The 27,136-nt window shown below is 49.0% G+C and overlaps 1 protein-coding gene across 1 annotated transcript in view; it reads left to right on the top strand.

Annotated features, from left to right (window-relative positions):
• Positions 1-26,840, top strand: part of LOC142311622 (keratin, type I cytoskeletal 19-like) — a 43,245-nt gene extending 16,405 nt beyond the window's left edge. The window contains exons 4-8 of the mRNA XM_075350184.1: positions 1,924-2,085; positions 12,459-12,584; positions 14,478-14,695; positions 16,482-16,513; positions 26,055-26,840. Coding sequence (XP_075206299.1) covers positions 1,924-2,085; positions 12,459-12,584; positions 14,478-14,695; positions 16,482-16,513; positions 26,055-26,146 — 630 coding nt within the window. The 3' untranslated portion in view covers positions 26,147-26,840. The remainder of the gene's footprint in view (positions 1-1,923; positions 2,086-12,458; positions 12,585-14,477; positions 14,696-16,481; positions 16,514-26,054) is intronic.
• The last annotated feature ends 296 nt before the right edge of the window (positions 26,841-27,136 follow it).

Below are 27,136 nucleotides of genomic sequence, written 5' to 3'. Positions count from 1 at the left end.
CTGGCCCTGGTGGCCAGTGGGGAGCATATATACTGGCCCTGGGGGTACTGAAGGCACAGGCAGGCAGCACTGCAGCAGCAGAGTCTGAGGGCTCCTCTGGCTGCCTTCTCTGAGTCCCCTGTGTGTCTGCTGCTTCTATTGCAGGCACAGGTAGACCTGACAAGACACAAGTACTGCTTTCCCCTCCTGCAGTCACACTGCACTCTCCCTGCAGCTACTGGCTTACATTACCTCAGTTGCAGAACAGACGTTTTGAAGTGGTCGCTGTGGAGCTGAGCCGGTCACGTGAGGATCCTGGGTAGAAGGGGCAGGCAAAGGGGGTGTGGCCAGCATCGACAGCAGCAGGAAGGGACAAGGAAGGCATCCGAGGAGTGTGTGTGTCCAGCATTCAGAGGGGGCGTGGACGACAGCGAAAGGGGCATGGCTAGCAGCATATATGCCATAGAAGGCATCCAGAGACTGTGACCAGCATCCGGAGGAGCATAACTGGCAGCAAGAGGGGGCGTGGCCGGCAGAGTGGGGGCGTGGCAGCTTCTTATCACTGCACTGTGGGATACATAGCTCCTGACAGTGAGAGCAGGGCTGAGGCATAAAAATTAAAATTCGTTGATCAGGCCACGCGTCCAACTCTGAGCTAAGACGGGCGGGACGGTCACAGACAGTAGGCAGGACGCATCCGGCCCGCGGGCCGCCCCTTGCCCAGGTCTGCGCTACAGTGCACAATACTACACCTCACTGCACTGTACAATACTACACCTCCCTACACTATCCTGTAAAATACTACATCTCACTACACTACACTGTGCAATACTACACCTCACTACACTGTACAATACTACAACTCGCTACAGTGTACAATACTACACCTCAATGCACAATACTACACCTCATTACACTACACTGTACAATAATATACCTCACTACACTACACTGGGCAATACTACACCTTGCTACACTGTACAATACTACACATTGCTACACTGTACAATACTACACCTCACTACACTGTACAATACTACAACTCGCTACAGTGTACAATACTACACCTCAATGCACAATACTACACCTCATTACACTACACTGTACAATAATATACCTCACTACACTACACTGGGCAATACTACACCTCGCTACACTGTACAATACTAGAAATTGCTACACTGTACAATACTACACCTCACTACACTGTACAATACTACACCTCATTACACTGTACAATACTACACCTCATTACACTGTACAATACTACACCTCATCTCACTCAAATGTACAATATTACACCTCACTACACTATACTGAACAATACAATAATTCACTACTTTGTACAATACTGCACGTCACTACACTGTACAATATTACACTTCACAATACTACATGATACAATATTACACCTCGCCACACTACACTGTACAATACTACATCTCCCTACCCTGTGCAATATTATACCTCATTACACTATCCTCTATACTACACTTCACTACACTGCATTGTACAATACTACACGTCAGTACGCTGTACATTACTACACTATACTGTACAATACTACACCTCACTGCACTGTATAATATTACATCTCACTACATTACACTGTACAATACTACACCACACTACACTGTAAAATGTTACACCTCACTACACTATACTGTATACTACACCTCACTACACTACACTGTACAATACTACACTTCACTGCACTGTACAATACTATACCTCACTACCCTACTCTGTACAATACTACACCTCATTACATTATACAATATTATACCTCACTATACTACCCTGTACAATACTTCACCTCATTACAATGTTACAATACTACACCACACTACACTAATCTGTGCAATACTGCACCTTCCTGCACTATACATTTGATTTATTTTTTATCTATATATTTGCTAAAATTCCAGTTTGGTATTTCCTTAGGAAGTACACAGCCTTGAAACACAACTGGGAGCCAGGGTCAATGTGGAAGTTGATGCAGCACCGTCAGCCGACCTGAGTAAGATTTTGTTAGAAATTCGAAGGGAATATGAAAGCTTGATGGAGGAAAACATGCAGAATGTGGAGAACTGGTTCATGACTCAGGTACATTTATCAGCTAAGGTAAAAACACTGGATCCCCTGGATGGAGCCAGCTGTGTGGATAATTAGACCTTGATTATTTCATGTTTGTTCTACCCCCTTTTTTTTTTTTAAAGCGTTTATCCCCCTAAGATAAAAAAAAATATAAGTGGTATCGTTCTTTGTATTTGGCTATAATCCTGCTCGTGAATATGGTGCCCATATGCAACTCCAGGTCCAAACTACAAGCCTTTGTGGCTCTGATTTTTTATGATGACATGTAAAGGTTTCTTCCTTCAAAATTTAAGAAAGTCCATAAATAAAATGTCAGAATAGGAGATGTAGACAGCTATTTACCAGAAATAAGTAGCAAACCCTTACTACGCAGGCAACGGTTCAGCTTTGAGGACCCTTTTTCAGTCTGGCTCACAGAATCTGAGGCTTTTCATGAGGTGGATAAAAGCTCAGTCACTGCTTATTTATGGAGAAGTGCTGTTGCCATCACCTATATTATCTGTATTAGGGGACCCACTGGTGGACACAGACAGAAAAGGATGTGTAGCTACAATATATGGGCCCTTTGCAGCTCAAAAGTTCATAAAAATGCACAATTCCACCTACTTTTGAATTAAAAATGGGCCCCCTTACCTTTTCAGCCCCTGTGCGGTTGCATCAATGAAAGGTTTGCCCCTGAGTGAACCGTGGATTAAGTTCTAATGAGGCGAGCACCATGTCTTTCCACACTTGCGAGTTCTGCTGAATTTTGAAGAAGCTAAGGCCTCTTTCACACGTCCGTGTTTCTGGTACATGTGACATCCGTTTTCACATGTACTAGAGACCTAGACACACGTAGACCCATTACATTCAATGGGTTTTTGCACACGTCCATGTATTCACACGGATCATGTGTCCATGTACTCCACATGACGACATGTCCCTTTTTTCCCGGCAGCACGGATGTTACATGGACCATCAGTGTGACACGAACCAGAGAAAACATGTATCACATAAAAATAAAAATAAATCATTTTTATATTTACCTATCTTTAGCACTGCTCTCTGCTGTTACTTCTGTGTCCCGCTCATTATGCTCATTGCATATTCACTGCACTTACTGCGGACCTGGAAGTAACAGCAGTGCGGGAGATAGCAGCACTGGAGATAGGTAAGTATTCCAGAGCATGCTGTCCTTGTGCTATCCGGATGTCACACGGATAGCACAGGAACAGCACACGGACACATGCACCTGCACCATGGACCATGAAACACGTGTGTTTTAAACAGACGTTTGAAAGAGGCCTAAGGGGTGCTTCACACACAGCGAGATCGCTGCTGAGATCGCTGCTGAGTCACGGTTTTTGTGACGCAGCAGTGACCTCATTAGCGATCTCGCTGTGTGTGACACTGAGCAGCGATCTAGCCCCTGCTGTGAGAACGCAGCTCGTTACACACAGCCCTGGTTCGTTTTTTATTGTTGCTCTCCCGCTGATAAGCACACATCGCTGTGTGTGACAGCGAGAGAGCAACAATCCTGAATGTGCAGGGAGCAGGAGCCGGCGTCTGACAGCCTGCGGTAAGCTGTAACCAAGGTAAACATCGGGTAACCAAGGTGGTTACCCGATATTTACCATCGTTACCAGCCTCCGCTCTCGCTGCCAGCGCCGGCTCCCAGCTCTCTGCACATGTGGCTGCAGTACACATCAGGTAATTAACCCGATGTGTACTGTAGCTAGGAGAGCAGGGAGCAAGCGCTAAGCAGTGTGCGCGGCTCCCTGCTCTCTTCACATGTGGCTGCAGTACATATCGGGTAATTAACCCGATGTGTACTGTAGCTTGGAGAGCAGGGAGCCAGCGCTCAGTGTGCGCGGCTCCCTGCTCTCTACACATGTTGCAGCACAGCGACGCGTGTCGTTATGATCGCTGCTTTGGCTGCTGTGTTTGACAGCTAAGCAGCGATCATAACAGCGACTTACAAGGTCGCTGTTACGTCACAGAAAATAGTGACGTAACAGCGACGTCGTTGTCGCTATCGCTTAGTGTGAACCCAGCTTAAAGGATGATCCATACAATAGAGCACAGAGAGCCTATCTGTCCATAAAATAGACCGACAGCTCCACGGATTGCAATCAAAGAAGACTTTGACTTTACCATTTTACAGAACAGAAGGCTTAGCTAACACTACAGCACAGAAGATAAAAGTTGTTTCTTCTCTGCAAAGCCATTAACCCCAAATATATAATTTGAGAAAAAGTAGGAATTTGACTACCAAACAAATCTAATTATTTATTCTACTATGTGCCTCTCAGATAATTCCAGAAAATTGCCTAATTACATTTCCACATAAACCATCTACTTTAAGGAGATGGACATCATCATGGAATTTTTTTGTTACCAAAATGAATAAATTTTTAGATTAAAAAGGTTTATAAAGTATTGTCAGAACAAAATCTCTTAGGCCTTATTCACACATCATTTTTTTACATACAGAGAATTAAGGAGAACCGTAGTCTTGGTCATTAATTGACCGGAATATTATCAATAAGACAATCAGAAACAACTCCTTGCAAAAATGTAAAACATTTATTAAATAGTAATCAAAAACAAGAAGTGACATAAAACCGCACAAGTTTCGATGTCTTCTTGGGGGGCCGTGGAATTCTATGGCCCCCCAAAGAAGACATTGAAACGTGCACATTGGGGCACATTTTTCTTGGGTACTACAACATTCATGGGTGAGTGATCATTTCTCTATAGGGGTGCCGGTCATAAGCTTTGCTTTTTGCTGCCAGTAACATTCAGTGGGATATTTCCCCTTGCAAACTCTCCTTATAGTTATATCTGTATACCTTGGTATTTTATAGGAGTACTTGGGAGCACATCACTGACTTATATATGCCTTGACCCGCACCCGTTCATGGAACAAGAATGTTTGTTACACCTCGTGGCTCTCCTGTGGCAAGGAATGAGACAGTCTCCTTGCCTGCCACGAGTGCTCCTCCTCAGCAGCGCCGAAGGTCTGCCAGACTGCGCAGAGTGCAGGAGAAACCTACTCAGAGAGGCAGCACAAGGGTGACACCTAGTGGTACTCCTGTTGCAAGAAATGAGACGGTCTCCCATTCCTTTCCTGCCGCAGCTCCTCCTGCTCAGCAGCCTCGAAGGTCTGTGAGGTTGCGCAATGTGCAGAGGTTTGCTGCTCAGGGAAGCAGTGAGACTCCCGTTATCTCTACACATTGTGAGACCGAGGATCCCGCCTCTATTTCCCAGAGGCAGGAGGGTGAGCATGTGCTATGCTTGGTGGATCCTGATTCGCCCACTGACGTCACACGGCTTGATGACAAGGCTGGTGACGTGGTGAATCCTGACTGGCCAGGCTGGGATGTCGTGGATCCTGATTGGGTCAAGTCCGTCATCTCCGCCTCGCGCCCGCCCTTGGCTGGAGCTACACCTCCTTAAAAGCTCCTCCTGCCATCATGGCGGCGCGCGACCGTCCTTCTATGTTTGGATGTCTGGCAGCGTGCGCCCACGCCACTGCTGAGGCATTATCTTCCTCTGTGGGCTTGGCCCTTGCTGCTTAGGCAGCCCCTGGTTTGCAGGCCGTGTCCCTGCCTTGCTGCTCCGGCAGTAGCTCCTTCTACAGGCCGTGTTCCTGTCCCAGGTGAGCTCCTCGAGTCTCCACTGGACTCACCTGGTTATTGAAAGCACACGTGCGTGGGCACCTCTGTGCTACCCTCGTGCCATATTCTCGTGACTTCCACTGGCACATGTGCGTGGGCACCTCTGTGCTTCCCCGTGCAACAGGTACACCGAGCCGTGTGATCCCTGCCATACAACCCACACGGGTTAGAGCAGACCGGTGTACATAGATCGTCTGTGACATTCCAGACGATCGCTAGCAGCAACCCGCTCACTCTTCACCCACCATAGCAGCGGTCCCTTACACCGCACAGTGGACCTTGACCGGCGGAAGCTGTCCATTCCCCATCTTGGCACGCTTCCCCGGGTCCCCCTCGTAACATTACGGTCGCGCCAAAGGTCTGGCTATGGCTGAAGAGCAGCAGCAGTTGCTGCGTTATGTGCAGCAGTTGGAATCACGTTTGGCAGCAGTGGAGCAGTCTTCCTCCGACAAGACTGCTCTGACGACAGTCGCCACCCAGGCGGCTACCCAGGCTGTGCTATTGGGCGGAAGGTCTCCTCGCCTTGCGCTTCCAGAGCGCTTTAGCGGGGACAGCTCCGAGTGCCGTGGGTTTATAAACCAAGTTACCACCTACTTAGAGCTGTCCGCGAATCTTTACGCTACCGAGAAGGCGAAGGTAGCCTTCGTCCAGTCCCTGCTCACAGGGAGAGCGCTGAAGTGGTCTACGCCGTTGTGGGAGCGCGGAGATCGGGTGGTGACTAACTTAGCATCTTATCTTGGGGCCATGAGAATGGTGTTCCTCGGGCCTCAAGTCACCCACGACTCCGCGCTGCGCCTCCTACGACTTCGGCAAGGGTCCACTTCAGTCGGGGACTTTGCCGTACACTTTAGGACACTTGCCGCAGAGCTGGACTGGCCCGATAAGGTCCTTGTCCCTGTGTTCTGGGAGGGCCTGGCAGGGTTCGTCAAAGACGCACTGGCCACGCGTGAGGTGCCTGCTACTTTAGAGTCCTTGATTGTGGTTGCCTCTCGCATAGACATCCGCCAGGCGGAGCGGAGGCTCGAGGTCTCTTCAGCACCCACGTCCTCACGGCCTAAAAAGCGTCTGGCTCCCGTCTTCCACCAGACAGGTCTCCCAGCCAGCTCTGTAGGCGACTCCGTGGAGTCAATGGAGGTGTCCAAAGCGGTCTCCTCTACCCCAGGTTCTCGGTCTGGTGTCATCTGCTTTTCCTGTGGGCAGAGGGGACACATAGCTACCCGATGTCCCAAACCGTCGGGAAAAGACAGCGTCTAGTTTCCATCAGAGGGGGGTTCCTAGACGCTGCTTCTCCCTCTAGGTTGACTATCAGCGCCCAGTTGCAGTTTGGCACTACTCTCTTCTCTGCTCTGGCCTGCCTGGACTCAGGCGCTGATGGCAATTTCATTTCGACCTCCCTGGCAACCCGATACTCAGTTCCCCTGGTTCTCTTGCCCAAGCCACTCAGGGTTCGGGTAGTCAACGGGTCCCTACTAGTCGATCCCATCACCCAGATCACCATTCCTCTCAGGATGGAAGTATCACCAGGACACCATGAGCAGGTGTCCTTCCTGGTGCTTCCAGGGGGGACGGATGAGATCCTACTGGGCCTCCCCTGGTTGAGACAGCATGCTCCTATACTCAACTGGGCAACAGGGGAGATCTCATCATGGGCAGGATCCTGTAGGGAGCACCTCGTGACTACCGAACCACCCGCTACCATTAGGTCGGTTGGGTCCTCAGGGAATACAGGGGAGCCAGGTTTACCGACACCTTATGAGGCCTACAGGGACGTCTTCTCCAAGAGGGCCGCAGATACCCTTCCTCCCCACCGGCCATACGATTGCCGAATAGACCTGAAGCCAGGCTCTGAGCCCCCTAGGGGCAGAGTGTATCCCCTCTCTGCTCCAGAGACGGAGGCTATGTCCAAATATATTCAGGACAGCCTGGCAAAAGGGTTCATTCGCAAGTCTATTTCACCGGCCGGTGCGGGGTTCTTCTTCGTGCAAAAGAAGGAAGGGGATCTACGCCCCTGTATCGATTACAGGGGATTAAATGCAATCACGATCAAAAACAAATACCCTTTGCCCCTCATTACGGAGTTATTTGATCGATTCCGCGGGGCAAAGATCTTCACGAAGCTGGATCTACGCGGGGCGTATAATCTAGTGCGAGTCCGAGAGGGCGATGAGTGGAAGACCGCCTTCAACACCAGGGACGGTCACTACGAGTATCTCGTAATGCCCTTCGGACTCTGCAATGCCCCCGCCGTATTTCAAGACTTTGTGAATGATGTTTTCCGGGATTTGTATCTTTCCGTGGTTGCATACCTGGATGATATCCTTATCTTCTCCCCCGATCTTGCCACCCATCGGAGGGATGTCATCCGAGTACTTAAGAGGCTCCGCACTCATTCGTTATATGCTAAGCTAGAAAAGTGCGTTTTTGAACGTGAATCCTTGCCGTTCCTGGGGTATATCGTGTCCAGTCAGGGGTTAGCAATGGATCCGGGGAAGTTGGAGACAGTGATGAAATGGCCTGAGCCCCGCTCGCTGAAAGCGATCCAGCGATTCTTTGGGTTTATCAATTATTATCGCCAGTTCATTCCCAACTTCTCGACGGTGGCAGCACCCATCATTGCCCTTACCCGCAAGGGCGCTAATCCCAAAGCATGGACACGGGAAACGGTAGAGGCATTTCACACTCTCAAAACTTACTTCTCCAGAGCTCCCATCCTTCATCGTCCAGACATCTCCAAACCCTTTCTACTAGAGGTAGACGCCTCTTCGGTCGGTGCTGGTGCAGTCCTGTACCAGAAAGACGAACGAGGAAGGAAGCATCCATGTTTCTTTTTCTCCAAAACCTTTTCTCCGGCCGAGAGGAACTACTCCATAGGGGATAGGGAGTTACTGGCGATGAAACTAGCATTCCAGGAATGGCGGCATCTCCTGGAGGGTGCGAAGCATCCATTTGAAGTATTTTCCGACCATAAAAATCTCACATACCTCCAGACAGCACAACGCCTGAACCCAAGGCAGGCCCGTTGGTCCTTGTTCTTCTCCCGGTTCCGCTTTATTATCCGCCACCTGGCCGGTGAGAAGAACGTACGGGCCGATGCCTTGTCACGTTGTATGGTTGTGTTGGAGGAGGACGAGGAGGAGCCTCGTCTTATACTACCCCCGGACAGCTTGAGGATGGTCACTCCCACTTCTTTGGACCAGGTGCCACCTGGCAAGACCCTCGTTCCCCCTGAACTACGGAATGAGGTGCTATCGTGGGCCCATGCCTCCAAGGTCGGGGGTCACTTTGGGGTCAAAAGGACCAGAGACCTTGTGACTAGGCACTATTGGTGGCCGAGACTACCCCAGGACATACAGGAGTATGTGGGAGCCTGTATGTCGTGTGCACGGAATAAGCCGTCCCGGCAGAGACCGGCAGGTCTTCTTCACCCACTGCCAGTGCCGGATCGTCCCTGGGAAGTGGTGGGAATGGACTTCCTGGGAGATCTGCCCAAGTCAGCAGGTCACAAGGTCGTATGGGTCATCACGGATCACTTCTCTAAAATGGTCCACTTGGTGCCTCTCCCACGACTCCCGACGTCACGTGCTCTCGCCACCTTATTCATTAGGCATGTATTTAGGCTGCATGGCATGCCTGACAAGGTGGTGAGCGACCGGGGTCCCCAGTTCGCGTCTCGCTTCTGGAGAGAGCTCTGTAAGCTCCTGCAGATAGAGCTGAACATCTCCTCCGCATACCATCCCGAAACCAATGGACTGGTAGAGAGGACCAATCAGACCTTGGTAACTTACCTCCGCCATTTTATCTCCGCGCATCACGACAACTGGGCTAACCTCCTTCCTTGGGCCGAATTTGCCATTAATAATTCGGTCCATGAATCCTCTGGTCAGACTCCGTTCCTGCTCAATAACGGACAACATCCCAGAATCCCGGTTCCTATGCCCATAACGTCACCCGATCCTAGAGTGGAGGATTGGGCGACCGAGGCCCGGGAGATCTGGGATAACACCCAAGAGGCCCTTAAGAGGGCTAAAGAACGGATGGTGACAACGGCTGATGAGCGCCGCCGCCCTGCACCATCCTTCGCCCCTGGTGACCTAGTGTGGCTGTCCTCTAAGAATGTTAACCTACGGGTACAGGCAGCCAAGTTCGCCCCTAGGTACCTGGGTCCGTTTAAAGTGCTAGAGCAGGTGAACCCGGTGGCATACCGACTCCAGCTCCCTCCACGCTGGGCTATAGCCAACACCTTTCACGTGTCCCTCCTGAAACCCGTATGACTTAATAAGTTCTCGGGGTCCCTGACGCCTCAAACTGACCCCCCGCCCGACGACTCTGAGGTGGCGAAGCTTGTGGAGACAAAAGTTATACGGGGCAGGAGGTACTACCTTGTGGAGTGGGTCGGCCGTGGTCCGGAGCATAGATCCTGGGAATTGGAGGATCATATCCACGCCCCAGGTTTGATAGCGGCCTTTGAGCATGGGCAGGGGGGGGGGGCCTAGACGGGGGGGTAATGTTACACCTCGTGGCTCTCCTGTGGCAAGGAATGAGACAGTCTCCTTGCCTGCCACGAGTGCTCCTCCTCAGCAGCGCCGAAGGTCTGCCAGACTGCGCAGAGTGCAGGAGAAACCTACTCAGAGAGGCAGCACAAGGGTGACACCTAGTGGTACTCCTGTTGCAAGAAATGAGACGGTCTCCCATTCCTTTCCTGCCGCAGCTCCTCCTGCTCAGCAGCCTCGAAGGTCTGTGAGGTTGCGCAATGTGCAGAGGTTTGCTGCTCAGGGAAGCAGTGAGACTCCCGTTATCTCTACACATTGTGAGACCGAGGATCCCGCCTCTATTTCCCAGAGGCAGGAGGGTGAGCATGTGCTATGCTTGGTGGATCCTGATTCGCCCACTGACGTCACACGGCTTGATGACAAGGCTGGTGACGTGGTGAATCCTGACTGGCCAGGCTGGGATGTCGTGGATCCTGATTGGGTCAAGTCCGTCATCTCCGTCTCGCGCCCGCCCTTGGCTGGAGCTACACCTCCTTAAAAGCTCCTCCTGCCATCATGGCGGCGCGCGACCGTCCTTCTATGTTTGGATGTCTGGCAGCGTGCTGCCACGCCATTGCTCAGGCATTATCTTCCTCTGTGGGCTTGGCCCTTGCTGCTTAGGCAGCCCCTGGTTTGCAGGCCGCAGTAGCTCCTTCTACAGGCCGTGTTCCTGTCCCAGGTGAGCTCCTCGAGTCTCCACTGGACTCACCTGGTTATTGAAAGCACACGTGCGTGGGCACCTCTGTGCTACCCTCGTGCCATATTCTCGTGACTTCCACTGGCACACGTGCGTGGGCACCTCTGTGCTTCCCCGTGCAACAGGTACACCGAGCCGTGTGATCCCTGCCATACAACCCACACGGGTTAGAGCAGACCGGTGTACATAGATCGTCTGTGACATTCCAGACGATCGCTAGCAGCAACCCGCTCACTCTTCACCCACCATAGCAGCGGTCCCTTACACCGCACAGTGGACCTTGACCGGCGGAAGCTGTCCATTCCCCATCTTGGCACGCTTCCCCGGGTCCCCCTCGTAACAATGTTGCCCTATGATGGTCTCACTTGTTGATAAATCTACCTGTACTTTTATTGTCTTTATAATTTTTGGAGCAAGTGTTTCTTGATGAACCTTTTAACATCTGTCAATCCCATTACCATGTTTGTTGTATTGGCCCTTGTGATCTGACCTCAGGGATACCCTTAAAAGCCTGATTCCTGTAAACTGATTGTTGATAAACCTTTACGTCACTTCTTGTTTTTGATTACTATTTAATAAATGTTTTACATTTTTGCAAGGAGTTGTTTCTGATTGTCTTATTGATAATATTCCGGTCAATTAATGACCAAGACTACGGTTCTCCTTAGTTCTCTGTATGTAAAAAGTATTCTATTTATATCCATTTGATATGGTGTCATTTTTTTGTTCTAAATCTTGTTATTCACTTATTCACACATCAGTATTTTTGATTAGTATAACATCAGTATTGTTTGCCAAGACCAGGAGTGTCTCCAAAACACAGAACAGGTGTCAATCATTCAACGATAGTATTCTCTATAAGTTCCACTCCTGGCTTTGACAAACACTGATGACGTATGAATGAGGTCTTAGAACGGGTCTGTCCCCTTTCACCAGACTTTTGCCCACAGGCTCAGTTATGTGTGAAAAAAAATCAAACTGAGCTTTACGCATCCTCTCCAGTTCTTTTAGTGGATTGCACTTGTCGTATTTATACACAAGCGTAAGTGAATCCTTATGGTGCAAACTTTCCCTTCAACTAATTGGGCGTCTATCATAGAATTTCTCTGTGGGTGTTTGCATTTTCTCCTCACCAATCAAAATTTACCTGCACCCACAGAGATGTTCTGTTGTATACCCCCAGTTGACTGAAGGGAAGATTTGCGTCTTTTTTACCAGGAGCATAATTTTGGAACAGAGGTGTATGGAAAAAAAAGAAAAACTGTTCCGAAATCAGTGGAGAGAAGCAGCGGCCATTGAAGGAGGTACTGAGTTTAAATAAACAATTCAGTGAAAGTTCCTTTTGAATAATATCTGGCAACATTTTATAAGCCAACCAGAAGATGAGCAATTAGATCTTAAGATTCTTAGTGGGTTACAAACTTCATAGCTATACATAACTGAACCCTTGGTAAGGAAGTTATATGTCATGTTTTCTATATTACTTTAACTGCGCAGAGTGAAGAATTGAACCAACAAATGATTTCTGGGACGGAGCAGCTGCAGACGGTTAAGACTGAAGGTATTGATCTCCGGCACACACTGCAGACATTAGAGATCGATCTTCAGGCTGACAAAAGCAAAGTACGTAGTTACATTGTATGATGGAGTAGACCAATGGGTTTGTGCACTTTTGATATTGACCTGAAATTTGTTGGACAATTAGTAGACACATACCAGTGCTATAGTCAAGAAAACTCGGAGGAGATCAGCAGCCGAGAACTTCGAAAACAGATCCTTAGTTATGACAAAGCTGTGAGTAAAGGCCAAATAGGTGAGAAACATGGAAGGCAAGAGATGTTGCTTTGCCACTGATGGCCTACTTTAATTTTTTTTAGATTTTAATAAAGATGTTTTTGAAGTTTTTTGGTGCCATTCTTCTTTCACTTTCTGAATTGTTATTACTACATAAGATTACCTAGCAGAAGTAAGCTTACCAAATCTATTTAGCTCTACAGCCCAATGGAACAGTATAGTTAAAAATAATGGAGTCAGCTCTTGGCCATATACTGTACCTTATCAGATCAGTTGGTTACCCAATGGGCAAGAACAGAGCACTTTCACCTTAGTGGCCATCATGTTGTATTTTATTTGCCATGGAGCAGTTGCTTTTTGCCTGGCTTCTCCTGACAATCAGCTGATTGATCTGTCAATCTTATTTAAAGGGAACCTGTCACCAGATTTGGCGACTATAAGCTGCGGCCACCACCAGTGAGTCCTTATATACTGCATTCTAGAATACTGTATATAAGAGCCTAGACCATTGTGTAGAACATACAAAACATTTTTATAATACTCCTGCAGGGCGGCCCGATCCGATGGCTGCTCTCCGGTCCGGCGTCTCCTCTCTGCGGCGATTGCTGTCCTTTTTCTGAGGTCCGTGTGCATGACGCGTCCTACGTTATCCTCATAGGCCGGCATTGAAGTGCTGCGCAGGTGCACTTTCATCTGCCCTGCTCAGGGCAGATCAAAGTATTGTAGTGCGCTTTCGCGGGCAGTCTTTAACCTTTCCTCGCACCTGCACATTACAGTACTTTTTTCTGCCTTCAGCAGGGCAGATCAAAATGTGCATGCACAGGACTGGAATGTCAGCCTGTGTGGATGACGTAGGACACGTCATACATACTGGACTGGGTAGAAGTAGGATGGAGATTGCAGCAGAGAGGATACACTGAACCGGAGAGCAGCGACAGCCATCGGAAAAGACCACCCCCTAGATGAGTATTTTTACGTTATACAGAGCGGTCTGAGCACTTATATACAGTATTCTAGAATGCTGTATATAAGAGCTCAGTGGTGGTGGCCGCAGCTTATTGTCGCAAAATCTGCATATTGCAGCCTATTGTAAGGAAGAGACCGAGATTTCAGTGATGTATTACTTACTATACTGTATGCTATAGTGTTAATGAAAAATGGAATGATTTATTGCAACTATACCAATTCTCTAAATTCTGAGCTTTTTATAACCCCGCTCACACCACTGATTGGCAGCTTTCTGTGTATACTGTGTATAGGCAATTAGCTGCCAATCATTGGTGTGGCCATAGTTGGACTACCTGGCAGCAGGTATACTAGTCCTCTAATGATAATCTCCTGCTGATGAAACTACACAAACAATCTCCATATGTGATACAACACTGGAATCAGGGTCTCTGTCCCTATATCATGCTGCTCTCAGACTCGGTAGAAAAAAATATGCTACAGATTTCCTTTACGCTTAGTCTGAGACTAGAAAAAGGGTCTTCTTTTTTTTCTAGCAGAAATAGCACCATTGTAGTCCGTAGGCTGTGCTTGTTCTGGTATTGTAACAGATTGTGGAAAACAAGAGTCAGAAATATGTGTGCTAATTCAATACATGTCTTTTTTGGTACAAAGAAGTGGTATCAACAATATTGGGAAATACTTTGATGAACACTCATTAGTTTAGTAACAATTCTAACCTGCGAATCACCATTAATTTTGTCTTGCCTGTTACAGAAATTGGCTCTAGAAGGCTCCTTAGTCGAAACAGAAGCTGATTACGGGTGTCAGTTAACTTACATACAAGCTCTGGTTAACAGTGTGGAAGGTGAATTTTCCAGGCTGCGATACGATCTAGAGCGTCAACAACATGAGTATAAGATTCTGATGGATGTAAGGACGCGCCTGGAGATAGAAATCGCGACATATAGACGTCTACTGCAAGAAGAAGACATGTATGTACAAATAAGTCTTTATTGTGTCTTTAAAATAGACTGATAGACATGATTATTAAGTTTCTTCCTAAAGTCCACATGCAAGGTCAGACTGGTGTGTCTGGGGTCCACAGGAGGAAATGATCTAGGGGCCCACACTACAGCTATTTGCAAATACCTGTTCGTCGTTATCCCTGTTATAGTGGAGCGTGGACAGTAAAATATAGGAGAGTCCTGCACATCTCCTGTACACACAATAATTGGGATGTACAATTACGGATTTTGCATTAAAGGGGATGTTTGGTGAAAATAATTTAAATTTATATCACTGATCCACAGGATCCACAGGATCAGTGATAACTTATTGATCGGTGGAATCCAACCATTGGAAACAATGGGAAACTTTTATACCTGACAGGGCACCTTTATCCCCATTTTATCATGGAGTGCCAGGTCGGATGTGTGACCGCAGCTCCGTACATCCTCATTGGGGCTTCTAGAGAAAGCCAAGTGCAGGGCTCACAGCCACTGAGGGAATGAATGGATGAGTGAACATGCAGCTCCATTCTGATGGAGATAAAAGTTACATATTCTCCCAATCGGTGCATACCCAGGAGTCACCCCCCCCCCCACCAATACACAAGTTATCACTTATCCTTTGCCCACATTCACACATTCAGTATTTCGTCAATATTTTACATCAGTATTTGTAAACCAAAATCTGAAGTGGAACAATCAGAGGAAAATTATATGACCAGACAACATATTATCACCACATGGTGACAGAATAATACCACATACCAATGACAAATACTGCCAAATCATGAGCAGACCACATATTATCACCACATAGTGACAGAATAATATCACATAACAGGGACAAATACTGCCACAACATGACCAGACAACATATTATCATCATATTGTGACAGAATAATACCACATACCAGGGACACTACTGCTATAACATGGTCAGATCACATATCACCACATAGTGACCGAATAATACCACGTACAAGGGACAAATACTGCCACACCATGACTAGACAACATATTATCATCACATCGTAAGAGAATAATACCACATACAAGGGACAAATACTGCCATACCATGACCAGACAACATATTATCATTACATAGTGGCAGAATAATACCACATACCATGGACAAATACTGCCACAGTATGACCAGACAATATATTATGACTAGATTGTGACACTTCACGCTACATGGGGCCCACAGGAGCATCGTCTGGTGCCGCTCCGGGCCAGTCCGATGCTGTCCATATGGTTAGGTTATGAGTTTACTATACATCTATAGCAATGGTTGTGTATTAGCGTAAGGGTGCTTTTCCATCTATGATTTTCTTGTGCGAGTTGATAAAAAAAAAAAAATCGGATTGCACTCGCACCAGTGTTAACCAATGAGATAGTTTCATCTGTCCCGTTTTTTTCTCCACACAAACCGTGCTCTCGGTACAATCGCAGCATGCTGTGATTTGAACTGAGTCTCGGCTGACGTGTGTGTAAAAATCGCACTGCTCTCGCATGTTATGCGACTGCAGTGCGGTGCACGCAGAGACAGACAACGGAGGAGATGGGAGCAAGTGCTCCCTCCATCTTCTCCGCTCCTGTGATGCGATCTCAAGATTGCATCACAGTCGTATGACCCTCGACTGACACCGCAGCAGAGGATCATTAGCATATCGCTCCCATTGCTCCCGCATCGGAAGCGGTACGCAAGTAGAAAAGAGCGCTAAATCTTAGAAAATAAAAGTTACATTTTTCCTTTTTTCCTCATTTTTAGGATTCCACTGGTTGAATCTACAAAAGCAAAAGGCAAGTAAGATGTTCTAGCCCAATGGATATTAGAACCCATATTTCCATGTTACTGACTTAGACACGAAAAACAGAAGACATTTTTCCAGAGTGCAGTAGTGTTCCAAAAATGAGTGGAATTTCACAAAAGATTTGTTGTTATTTAACACATACATAATAATTTTAATGGAAGATGGAGAATGGGATGCTGGGAATATATTAGTCAAAAAATCTTGTTCTCACCCCAAGAGTGGATGTAACTGGAAAATGGTCCATATACAGTATATATAGTGGGTGAAATAAGTATTGAACATGTCTCCAGTTTTCTAAGTAAATATACTGTATTTCTAAATGGTGCTATTGACAATACCATAATTTCTCATCAGATGTTGGTAATAATCCATCCAATCCACACAGGCAAAGAAGTCAAACCATAGATATCCATAAATTAAAGTTTGTGTAATAATGAAAAAAAAAAAATAGTGAAAATTATTGAACACGCCTAATGAAATTTATTTAATACTTTGTACAATAGCATTTGTTGATGATGATCCCTTCAAGACACCTCCTGTATGGAGAAACTAGCTACATGCATTGCTCAGATGTGAATTTGGACCATTCATCCAGACAAACACTCTTCAAATCCTGAGCGTACTGTGGGCTCCTTCTATGAAGTCTGAGCTTTAGTTCCTTTCATGACCAGCTGAGGGAGGATTCTCCGGTCATGATGTCTGTGTAACCAAACCCCCTTATCCTCTAAAATTAAACACACGGACTGCATGCGACTTGGTTCAAATGGCCACAGCAGCCTTTTTATTGCCTATTGTTTTACAGACTAGTACCTTAGGGACGCCGTCCAACGGGCGACCCAAAACAACCACATAACGGTAACAATAGACAATAACATTTACAATACCCCCCGGGGTAGGCCCAGTCCACTACTACTACTCCCCCTGTCCCCGGCCGCAACACACCGACCCAGAGACGAGGTGCCAATCACCCACGGATTGACCCCCACACTTTGGCAGAACCCCGTGCCTGCCACATCCCGGAAACCGAGAGCCACCATACCAAGACAATGACTCCCGGTCCAGCCACCAATCACTTCCAAACCTCTGGACCAGACCTACCCCCACCGCTACTGTGACAAAAGGTATCCCAACTACCCAAAAACATCTCCCACATGACAACACAAAGGGAGGGTGGGCGGGGATCGTTCGGCGTCCGGAAACAGAAGAGGAGGTAACTCCTTCCTCTCCCAGCTAACCCTTTCCCTGCTCCTCCTCTTCCTCCCCGGCTAAAACCATCCCCCAAAGCCATATTAGGCATATACCACTGTCCCTATTAACCCATCACTCCCTACCTCCCCCTTGGTCATGTCGCCCCTCCCCCCAAGTGGGTCCGTGGCTTTCTTGACCAGCTGAGGGAGGATTCTCCGGTCATGATGTCTGTGTAACCAAACCCCCTTATCCTCTAAAATTAAACACACGGACTGCATGCGACTTGGTTCAAATGGCCACAGCAGCCTTTTTATTGCCTATTGTTTTACAGACTAGTACCTTAGGGACGCCGTCCAACGGGCGACCCAAAACAACCACATAACGGTAACAATAGACAATAACATTTACAATACCCCCCGGGGTAGGCCCAGTCCACTACTACTACTCCCCCTGTCCCCGGCCGCAACACACCGACCCAGAGACGAGGTGCCAATCACCCACGGATTGACCCCCACACTTTGGCAGAACCCCGTGCCTGCCACATCCCGGAAACCGAGAGCCACCATACCAAGACAATGACTCCCGGTCCAGCCACCAATCACTTCCAAACCTCTGGACCAGACCTACCCCCACCGCCACAGGACAGACCACGTGACACCTTACGTGGCCTGGACCCGCCACACACCAAAAGCACGCTCCACACCATCCTGCAGACCCAACGCCCATAAATCCAGACCGACCTCGTTGAGGTGCACACCATCACCCCTCCGAAATCGCCAATCAGCCGGCTCCAAATCCCTGTGCCGTACCACAATCCCACCATTCCTGGTCACAAACCTAGCCACTACCCTATTCACCTGGGCCCTGGCCTTATTAACCTTCTCCACCGACCGAGCCCCTCTCCATGCCAACCTGGTCACTATGTCAGACCATACGACCAGCAAACCAGGATACCGCTTCCACAACTGCAGTAAATCAATCTTTATGTCTCGGATCAAATCCCGCGACGCCCTGGCACCAAGATCATTACCCCCCACATGCAATACCAGCACATCCGGGGGCCGCTCAACTTTACAATGGAAACGAAATTCCGGGACCACCCTGCCCCACTCCATGCCCCGAACTCCGATCCATCGAACAGTCGCCTGCGCACGATCCAAACCCAGCTGTCGACCATTCGGGCGGACCTCCGCCCGACGGGCACCCCAAAATACGAAGGAGTGCCCCAAGATCCAGATCAGGCACTTCCCTATAACAAATAAAACAAAACGAAAATATCAAAACCAATAACAGCACAACCACCAACACATCAAAAAACACCCCTTTCCTCAAACCTTCCGCACGTAACCAAAGTCCCATGATGCTACAACAACTGCGGTCTCACATACCGCCGAAAACAAGAAGATTCCCATCTACCAATACGCTTTACCACCTCATCTCCAAGCCCCCAACGGGCTGCCTCCGTTGCTGCACCAATTCGGAATGAATGCGACCCGAATTCCTCCGGGCGCTCCCCCGCGTTACGTAGACTTAGCCGCAGCACCGCCACAAACTGAAACCTCGACAAAAACGACCCATTCAAATGCCGCAACAACGGGCCAGGTAAGCCTCCCCTCACGGCCATAAATCTCTCGACTACACGCACAGGGCACAATTCCTCTCCTGGAACCGCATATAACACCACCAATCTACCACGGCCCAGCTGATCCATTTTTGACCGGCGAATCCGGCACTCCACCTGACTACTGCTCACTTGCACGTCCTCAAACATCAAACCACCACCCGTCACCCTGGACGGGCTCACCAGCTCGCCTATCCGGAACGCCCCATAAAAAGCGAGACCGAAAGCCGTTGTAAATAGAACCGTCTCGTACACAGACTCACAAATGCCGCTCAGGCCACCCACCATCCGTCTCAACAAACCAAACGATACAGGGCGCCTCTTGTCCCTCTCCCGTACGCCACGGCGAAAGCCCCGCAAAGCCTGACGAACCCGAAAATCCTGTGAAACATCACGCTCCCCTCTCATTTTTAACCAAAATGCCACTGCCGACACCCGATGTGCCACAGCCGATGCCGATCGCCCGGCTGAAAAATCCGTACTCACCAATGACAACAAAGCCACCAAGTAATCCACGCTTTCCCCACCAAACATCAGACGCAACAACTCCTCCCATTCAGCCCACACCTTAGCATACCGGCACCAAGTCACCTCGGTCACCGAGTTCCGAATCAAGTCTGAGATCACCGCCTCACCAGATGCCACAAATCCTCGGGGCACTCCACTCCAACTTCGTCCGCCCACGGCAACAGCGCCCGAAACCTGCTGAACTGAAAACGAGACAAAGCATCAGCCACCTCGTTGTCAACACCCGGAACGTGCCTTGCCACTACCTGCACATTCAACTGCAGACATCTCAACACTAAATGCCGCAAATACACCACCACCGGCTCCGACTTAGCAGACAAGTTGTTAATCGCGTGCACCACCGCCTGGTTATCACAATGAAAACACACTTTCCTTCCGGCAAAGTGCGACCCCCATAGCTCCACTGCCACTACAATGGGGAATAGCTCTAACAGAGCCAAATTCCTAACCAAGCCGCTCTCCCGCCACGCCTGTGGCCACTGCCCGACACACCAATGACCTCTGAAGACAGCCCCAAACCCGGCCGACCCCGCCGCATCCGTAAACAGCTGCAACGCCCCGTTAGACGCCACCCTCTCCATCACCAGCGTCCGGCCGTTGAAATGCTGCAAAAATTGATCCCATACTTCCAAATCGTCCCTGATCGCCTTTGTGATCCGCACAAAATGCGCCGGCAACCGTACCCCGGCCGTCGCCGTCGCCAAACGCCTCGCAAACACTCTCCCCATTGGCACAATTCTGCAAGCAAAATTCAATTTTCCAAGCAAAGACTGCACCGCCTTAAGCCGCACCTTCTTCGCCGCTTTTACCCCTGACACTGCGGACCTCAAATCACGGACCTTCTCCGCCGGCAACCTGCATTCCATAGCAATGGTGTCAATTTCAATTCCCAGAAAACACATCACCGGCGCCGGGCCTTCCGTCTTATCCGGCGCCAAAGGAATCCCGAAACTGGCCGCAACTTTTTGCAACGCAAATAGCAAACCCGCACAAACCATCGAACCCGCCGGCCCGACACACAGGAAATCATCCAAGTAATGAATGATGGACGTAAGCCCGGACACGTCCCGAACCACCCACTCAACAAACGAACTAAATGCCTCAAAGTACGAACACGAAATGGAACAGCCCATTGGCAAACAACGATCAACATAATAACTGCCATCCCACCAGCAACCCAACAAATGCTGACTATCTGGATGAACCGGTAACAACCGAAACGCTGCTTCCACATCCGCCTTTGCCATCAATGCACCCCGCCCCGCCGCCCTAACCAGGTCCAACGCCTTATCGAACGACACATAATATACCGCCGACAACTCCGGCGCAATGCCATCATTCACCGATAACCCTTCCGGGTAAGACAAATGATGAATCAGCCGAAATTTATTCCGCTCCTTCTTTGGTACCACCCCCAACGGTGACACCACCAAATTCCCGCACGGCGGGGCGACATAAGGGCCGCCCATCCTGCCCAAAGCCACCTCCCTTTCCAGCTTCTCATCCACCACTTCCGGGTGATCCCGAGCGGAACGCAAATTACGATACGGCGGAACCGATGCATTAACAACCGACGGAATATGAAAACCATCCGAAAAACCAGAACTTAACAACGCCGCCGCCTCCTTGTCCGGATACCTATTTAAAAACGGAACCATCACTTCTACCTTCACCGGCGTCGTCCCTCTTACCAGCCCCATCACCAGCCTTTCCTTTTCCTTTTTTAAAACATTTGGACAAGCTATGTCCCCCCCCACATCCGGAGCATTCATGCTTAAAACGGCACGCCGCTCCAAACCTGCACTGCCCTTCATTGTACTGCCAACACAAACCTTTCTTGAAACTTGCCGGGGACCCGGCCCCCCCCGAACCCCCGGCGCCCCCCCGAAAGGGCTGAGCCGGTGCCGACATCAATCGCATCCATAAGGAAATATCCTTATGGTCCCAACGCATATCTGGCCGCAATGCCTTCCGCTGCCTAAATTGCTCGTCGTAGCGCAGCCACGCCAGTCCGCCATAAACTCGATAAGCCTCCCCTATCGCATCCATGTAGCCGAACAAAGCCGAACAATGCTCCGGCTCCTTCTCCCCGACCACGCTCGCCAAAATCGCAAATGCCTGTAGCCAGTTGGCAAAAGTCCGAGGAATAAGCCTATAACGGCGCTTTTCCTCCTCGTCCTTCTCCTTTTTGGAATCACTCGGCTTAACCCTATCCAAATTAAATTTCTCCAGGGGAAGCAGAGAAAATATCTCCACATATTCCCCTTTCCAAATTTTTTCCCGCACCTCCTTCTTTAAATGGGCCCCCAGCGGGCCCTCAAAACAAACATAAACTTCGCTTTTAGCCCTATCATCTAAGCGCACCACCTCATCCTCCTTCTCCTTTTCCTTCTCCTTTTCCTTCTCCTTTTCCTTCTCCTTTCCCCCCCCCGTCTCACTCCCCCCTTCGCCCCCCCCTCTACTCGCACCCGCTCCGTCACCCCCCGTCGCCGCCGAGGCCCCTAAACCGGCTGCACCCACCCACGCCGCCACCGGCGCCTGGGCCCCCTCCCCCCCCCGCTCCCGAAGCCGCCGCCAGCCCCTGCAACAGCCCCAACAATTGACTCCACACTGCGAAACCAGCGGGCGCTGCCGTAGCCGCAGCCGCCCCCCCCCCGAAGCCCCCCGCCAGCGCAGCCCCTGCCGCCTCCGCGGCCGTCTCACCCGACCGCCGCTCGGCGTCTCCCGAGACCGCCGCCTCGCTGTCCTCCGTCTGTCGTCCATCCGACTCCTCCGAACCGAAAGCCTCTTCCCCCTCCTCGCCGCTGGCCTCATCTTCCATCCGACATCCGGGGGGCGCCGCCGCAGCACCCCCCCCACCACGGCCGCCAGACAGGGCCGCCGCGTGGGCAGAGTCATCCCCGCTCCATCTCTTGCCCCGGGGTGACAACCCAGGAGACCGTCCTGTCCCCCGCGCCGGCACCCCGGGCCTCGACCTCTTGCGCCCGCCCCCCTGCCGACTGCAAGGGGCCTCTGGGCGCGGACGACCAGACGCCCGGCTCCGGATCTCAGCCGTCGTCGCCTCTGGCCCTCCTGGGCTATTGCAGGCCTCCATCCGCCGAGTCCTCCCGCTCCCACGGGAGACTGCCACATCCGGGGGCTGCACAGCGGTACTGAGTGACCCGGCGGTTGCCGCAGGGCTCCCGCCGTCACTCCTTCTCTCAGCCGCACCGGGGTCAGGCACCGCAGACCCCCCCCCGGCGCCGGACCTACCGCCACGTGCAGCCCCGCGGTCCCCCCGCCGACTGCAGGGGGATCTGCTGGCCTCTCTCCTGCGCCGAGCGCGCTCCCGGCCTGGAGCCGCTGCAGTCTCAGTAACTCCAGCCCGGAGGCCGGGACCGGAAGCAGGCCCCGTGCTGGCCACTCCCACCTCCCGACCGCCGCGGCTGGAACGAAGATTCCTCCCGCCGGCCTCTGCAGCAGCCAGACGCTGCTGCTGCGCTGCACTCTGCGGAGGGTCCCTGGAGGGGCTCTTACATCTCCTCCTCGCCCCCCCCGCGCCCGGGGAATACCTGCGGGGGGGCCGCGACTGGCGCCCGCCGCTGCTGGGGGGACGAGGGGCAAGCGCCGACGGGTTAACCCCGGCAGCCCTGATGTGGGTCTGCACTGCCAGGGGCCCGTGCGCTGCGACCGCTGCCTGAATCAGACGCTGGAGCTCCTGAAGATCTGCCATGGAGGTGCACGTGCAGATCGTTCGGCGTCCGGAAACAGAAGAGGAGGTAACTCCTTCCTCTCCCAGCTAACCCTTTCCCTGCTCCTCCTCTTCCTCCCCGGCTAAAACCATCCCCCAAAGCCATATTAGGCATATACCACTGTCCCTATTAACCCATCACTCCCTACCTCCCCCTTGGTCATGTCGCCCCTCCCCCCAAGTGGGTCCGTGGCTTTCTTAAATTTTCTATTGGATTCAGGTCAAGTGATCGGCTGAACCATTCTAGCAGCTTTATATATTTCTCTAAAACCAATTGAGAGTTTCCCTGGTTGTGTTTTTGGGATCATTGTGTTGACGGAATTTCCACACTCGTTTCATCTTCATCACCCTGGTACGTGGCAGCAGATCTTTATTAAGAATCTCTCGGTACATTTGTCATTCCACAGTGTTGTTTAAATGTTGTTAAAACTTTAAATGCGCTTAAATGTTTGTTCAGCAATGGAGTCTTGTGTGCTGAGCATGTATACATGGAGATTGAGTGCTTTACCTATTGTTTTATTTGAAACAATTGTATCTTCTAATTCAAAGTCTTTCTGTAGCTCTCCCCTGGTGGTTCTTGGCTCTTAGGGGAACTTCTCACATAGCGAGATCGCTGCTGAGTCACGGTTTTTGTAACGCACCAGTGACCTCATTAGCGATCTCGCTGTGTGTGACACTGAGCAGCGATCTGGCCCCTGCTGTGATATTGCTGCTCGTTACACACTGCTCTGGTTCATTTTTTGGACGTTGCTCTCCCGCTGTGAAGCACACATCGCTGTGTTTGACAGCGAGAGAGCAACGATCTGAATGTGTAAGGAGCAGGAGTCGGCTTCTGGCAGCCTGGGGTAAGCTGTAACCAAGGTAAATATCGGGTAACCAAGCGAAGTGCTTTGCTTGGTTACCCGATATTTACCTTGGTTACTAGCGTCCGCTGCTCTCAGGCTGCCAGTGCCGGCTCCCTGCTCCCTGCACACGTAGCCGGAGTACACATTCGGTAAATAAGCAAAGCGGTTTGCTTATTAACCCGATGTGTACTCTCGCTACGAGTGCAGGGAGCCAGCGCTAAGCGGTGTGCGCTGCTAACCAAGGTAAATATCGGGTAACCAAGCGCTTGGTTACCCGATATTTACCTTTGTTACCAAGCGCAGCATCGCTTCCACGCTCGCTGCTGGCTGGGGGCTGGTCACTGGTGAGATCTGCCTGATTGACAGCTCACCAGCGACTATGTAGCGACACACCAGCGATCCTGACCAGGTCAGATCGCTGGTGGAATCGCTGGAGCGTCGCTAAAGTGTGACGGTACCCTTAGTCAATTCTTCTGCTACTTGTTTCCACTCTGTCTGAAATCTTACGGGGAGCCATGTAGTGGCCAGTTTATGGTGAAATAATGTTCTTTCCATTTCCAGATTACCAACAGTGCTCACTGTAACCTTCCGTAGTTTAGAAAGACTTCTATAACCAATGCCATCAGTATGTTTTGCAACAATAAACTTACAAAAGTCATGAGAAAGCTCACTGGTTTTACCCATCATGAGATGTTTCTTGTGTGGTACTTGCTAATAAGACACCTTTTCATAGGCCATCAGTTGAATGAGCTGATATAGTTCACTAAGTTGCAGGTTTGCTTTCTAATTACTGAAATATTTCAGCTTTTTTTTCATGTGTTCAATATTTTTTCCCTGTGTCATTTCTCATTATTGTACATAGCAATTTATGAACATCTATGGTATGATTTCTTTGTCTGTGTGGATTGGATAGGTTGTTACTGACAATAGCACCATTAGAAATATATTTACTCAGAAAATTGGTGGTTTTCAATACTTATTTCACTCACTGTTCATAATAGGACAGTCAGAAGGTTCAGATCTTTCAATCACAATGGTACAAAATTGTCCATGACCATATAATGGGGTAGGCATGATATAGTATATATTACTTGGCTTAGAAATTTTGGATTTTCTAGATTTTCCTTCAGCTTGACCACAAGCAGTGGGAAAGGGCTAACATACTATAGAGACAGCTCAAGTAACTGCTGTGGGATTTTTGAAAAAGTAGGATCCCAATCCTTTACTATTAGAAGCTCTAAATCTGTGCAGAACGCCAAAAGTTGTTAGAAATGTGGGAAGCAAAAGAATAATACACTAGAACAATTTTTTTTTTAATCCTAATGATTTGCTCAGCTGTAGCTGTACGTTATACAGAGGTAGTATCCAGACCCTGTTTTTTTTTATTTGTTTTTTTTTTGGGGGAGGGTGGAGATGGCAAATTTCTTCAGCCTTAATAGGGATCATTATTAGAAATGCACAAGGTAAGTGGGCGTCTTGTTACAGATTTTGCATTTTTACCCAGGAGCTCTCAGTTGTACTTCTGCATGAAGGCTTCTCTCGTTACATGTTACTGGTATTTTAAGGAAAGTATGTGTTCCAAAATGATTAATGTGCATCTGCTCTTTTCCGATTGTAGGTTCACGTAGATTTGTAAAGATTGTTTCAATCACAGAGGAATTTGAAGATGGGAAATTTGTGTCAAAACAAGAACAGATTCATCATCTTTAATGGAATGTGACTGTGAAATTTTCAAAAGTATTACTACATCACGCAACATATTGCATAATGCATATAAACTAGTGAAAAACTCATAAAAAAACCTGGAAAACAATACAAAATTTCCAAAAATGTAAATGAATAAATAATCCACTCTCTATGCACACATATGCACTCCTATTACCTTTTATTTAATGGTGAGATTCCCAGTGAATCATCAGGTGAAATGTATAAAATATATGCATAGGAATATCAAACCTAGTTTTCTACCAGAGAACATCACACATGTTGCGTCAACAGTGTGTTCAACTACAATGTGTTCTGTGACACATCGGGGAGCACATTTTAGTTTAACTATTTGCCATACATATGAAACACTGTTTTAAGAAATGTACATATAGGGGACGTAGTAGGTGCAAAATTTTTGTACCCACATCAATAATTCTGTCCTTATGTTATCCTACCAGTCAAACCTCCTCTTGACCTCTAAGTTTTTGGCCATCTCTGCCATGGTCACCTTACACTCAGACATGACCTGCGTCTGAGTTTAATTTACTTACACTTATATAAAATCTCCATGTATTCCACCTAATTTTTCCACTACATTGATAATATCTGTCTATTTTTCATATTCCCAGAATTAATTATTAATTTATGTAAATATTTTTGTATTTTAAAAATATCTGTAATTGCGTTTTTGTAAATTTGTGTGTATGATATAAATCTAATAAAAAAATGTTAGACAAAATTCATTGAAACCTCCTTAAAAGACCACTTCTTTGAGAGGACCACCTCCTAGCAATTTGCAATTTGCCAACAAAGGTATCCAGAGAAGGAGCCACACTGATAATAGTATAGTTTCCGATATGGCCACTTTGAGTGTGATGGTGCAACCTAAATGTTTGAGTGTGATAGTGCAATATGTTAGCATTTAGACCCCTACTTTAAACGTTTACCCAGGGCCCCACTTCGGGTAAAACCAGTCCTGGATAAGGTGAGGGA

Source organism: Anomaloglossus baeobatrachus, chromosome 5, assembly GCF_048569485.1.
Source record: "Anomaloglossus baeobatrachus isolate aAnoBae1 chromosome 5, aAnoBae1.hap1, whole genome shotgun sequence".
Lineage (NCBI taxonomy): Eukaryota > Metazoa > Chordata > Amphibia > Anura > Aromobatidae > Anomaloglossus > Anomaloglossus baeobatrachus.
The sequence above is the reverse complement of the archived record's forward strand: the minus strand, read 5'-3'. Positions and strand labels throughout refer to the sequence as shown.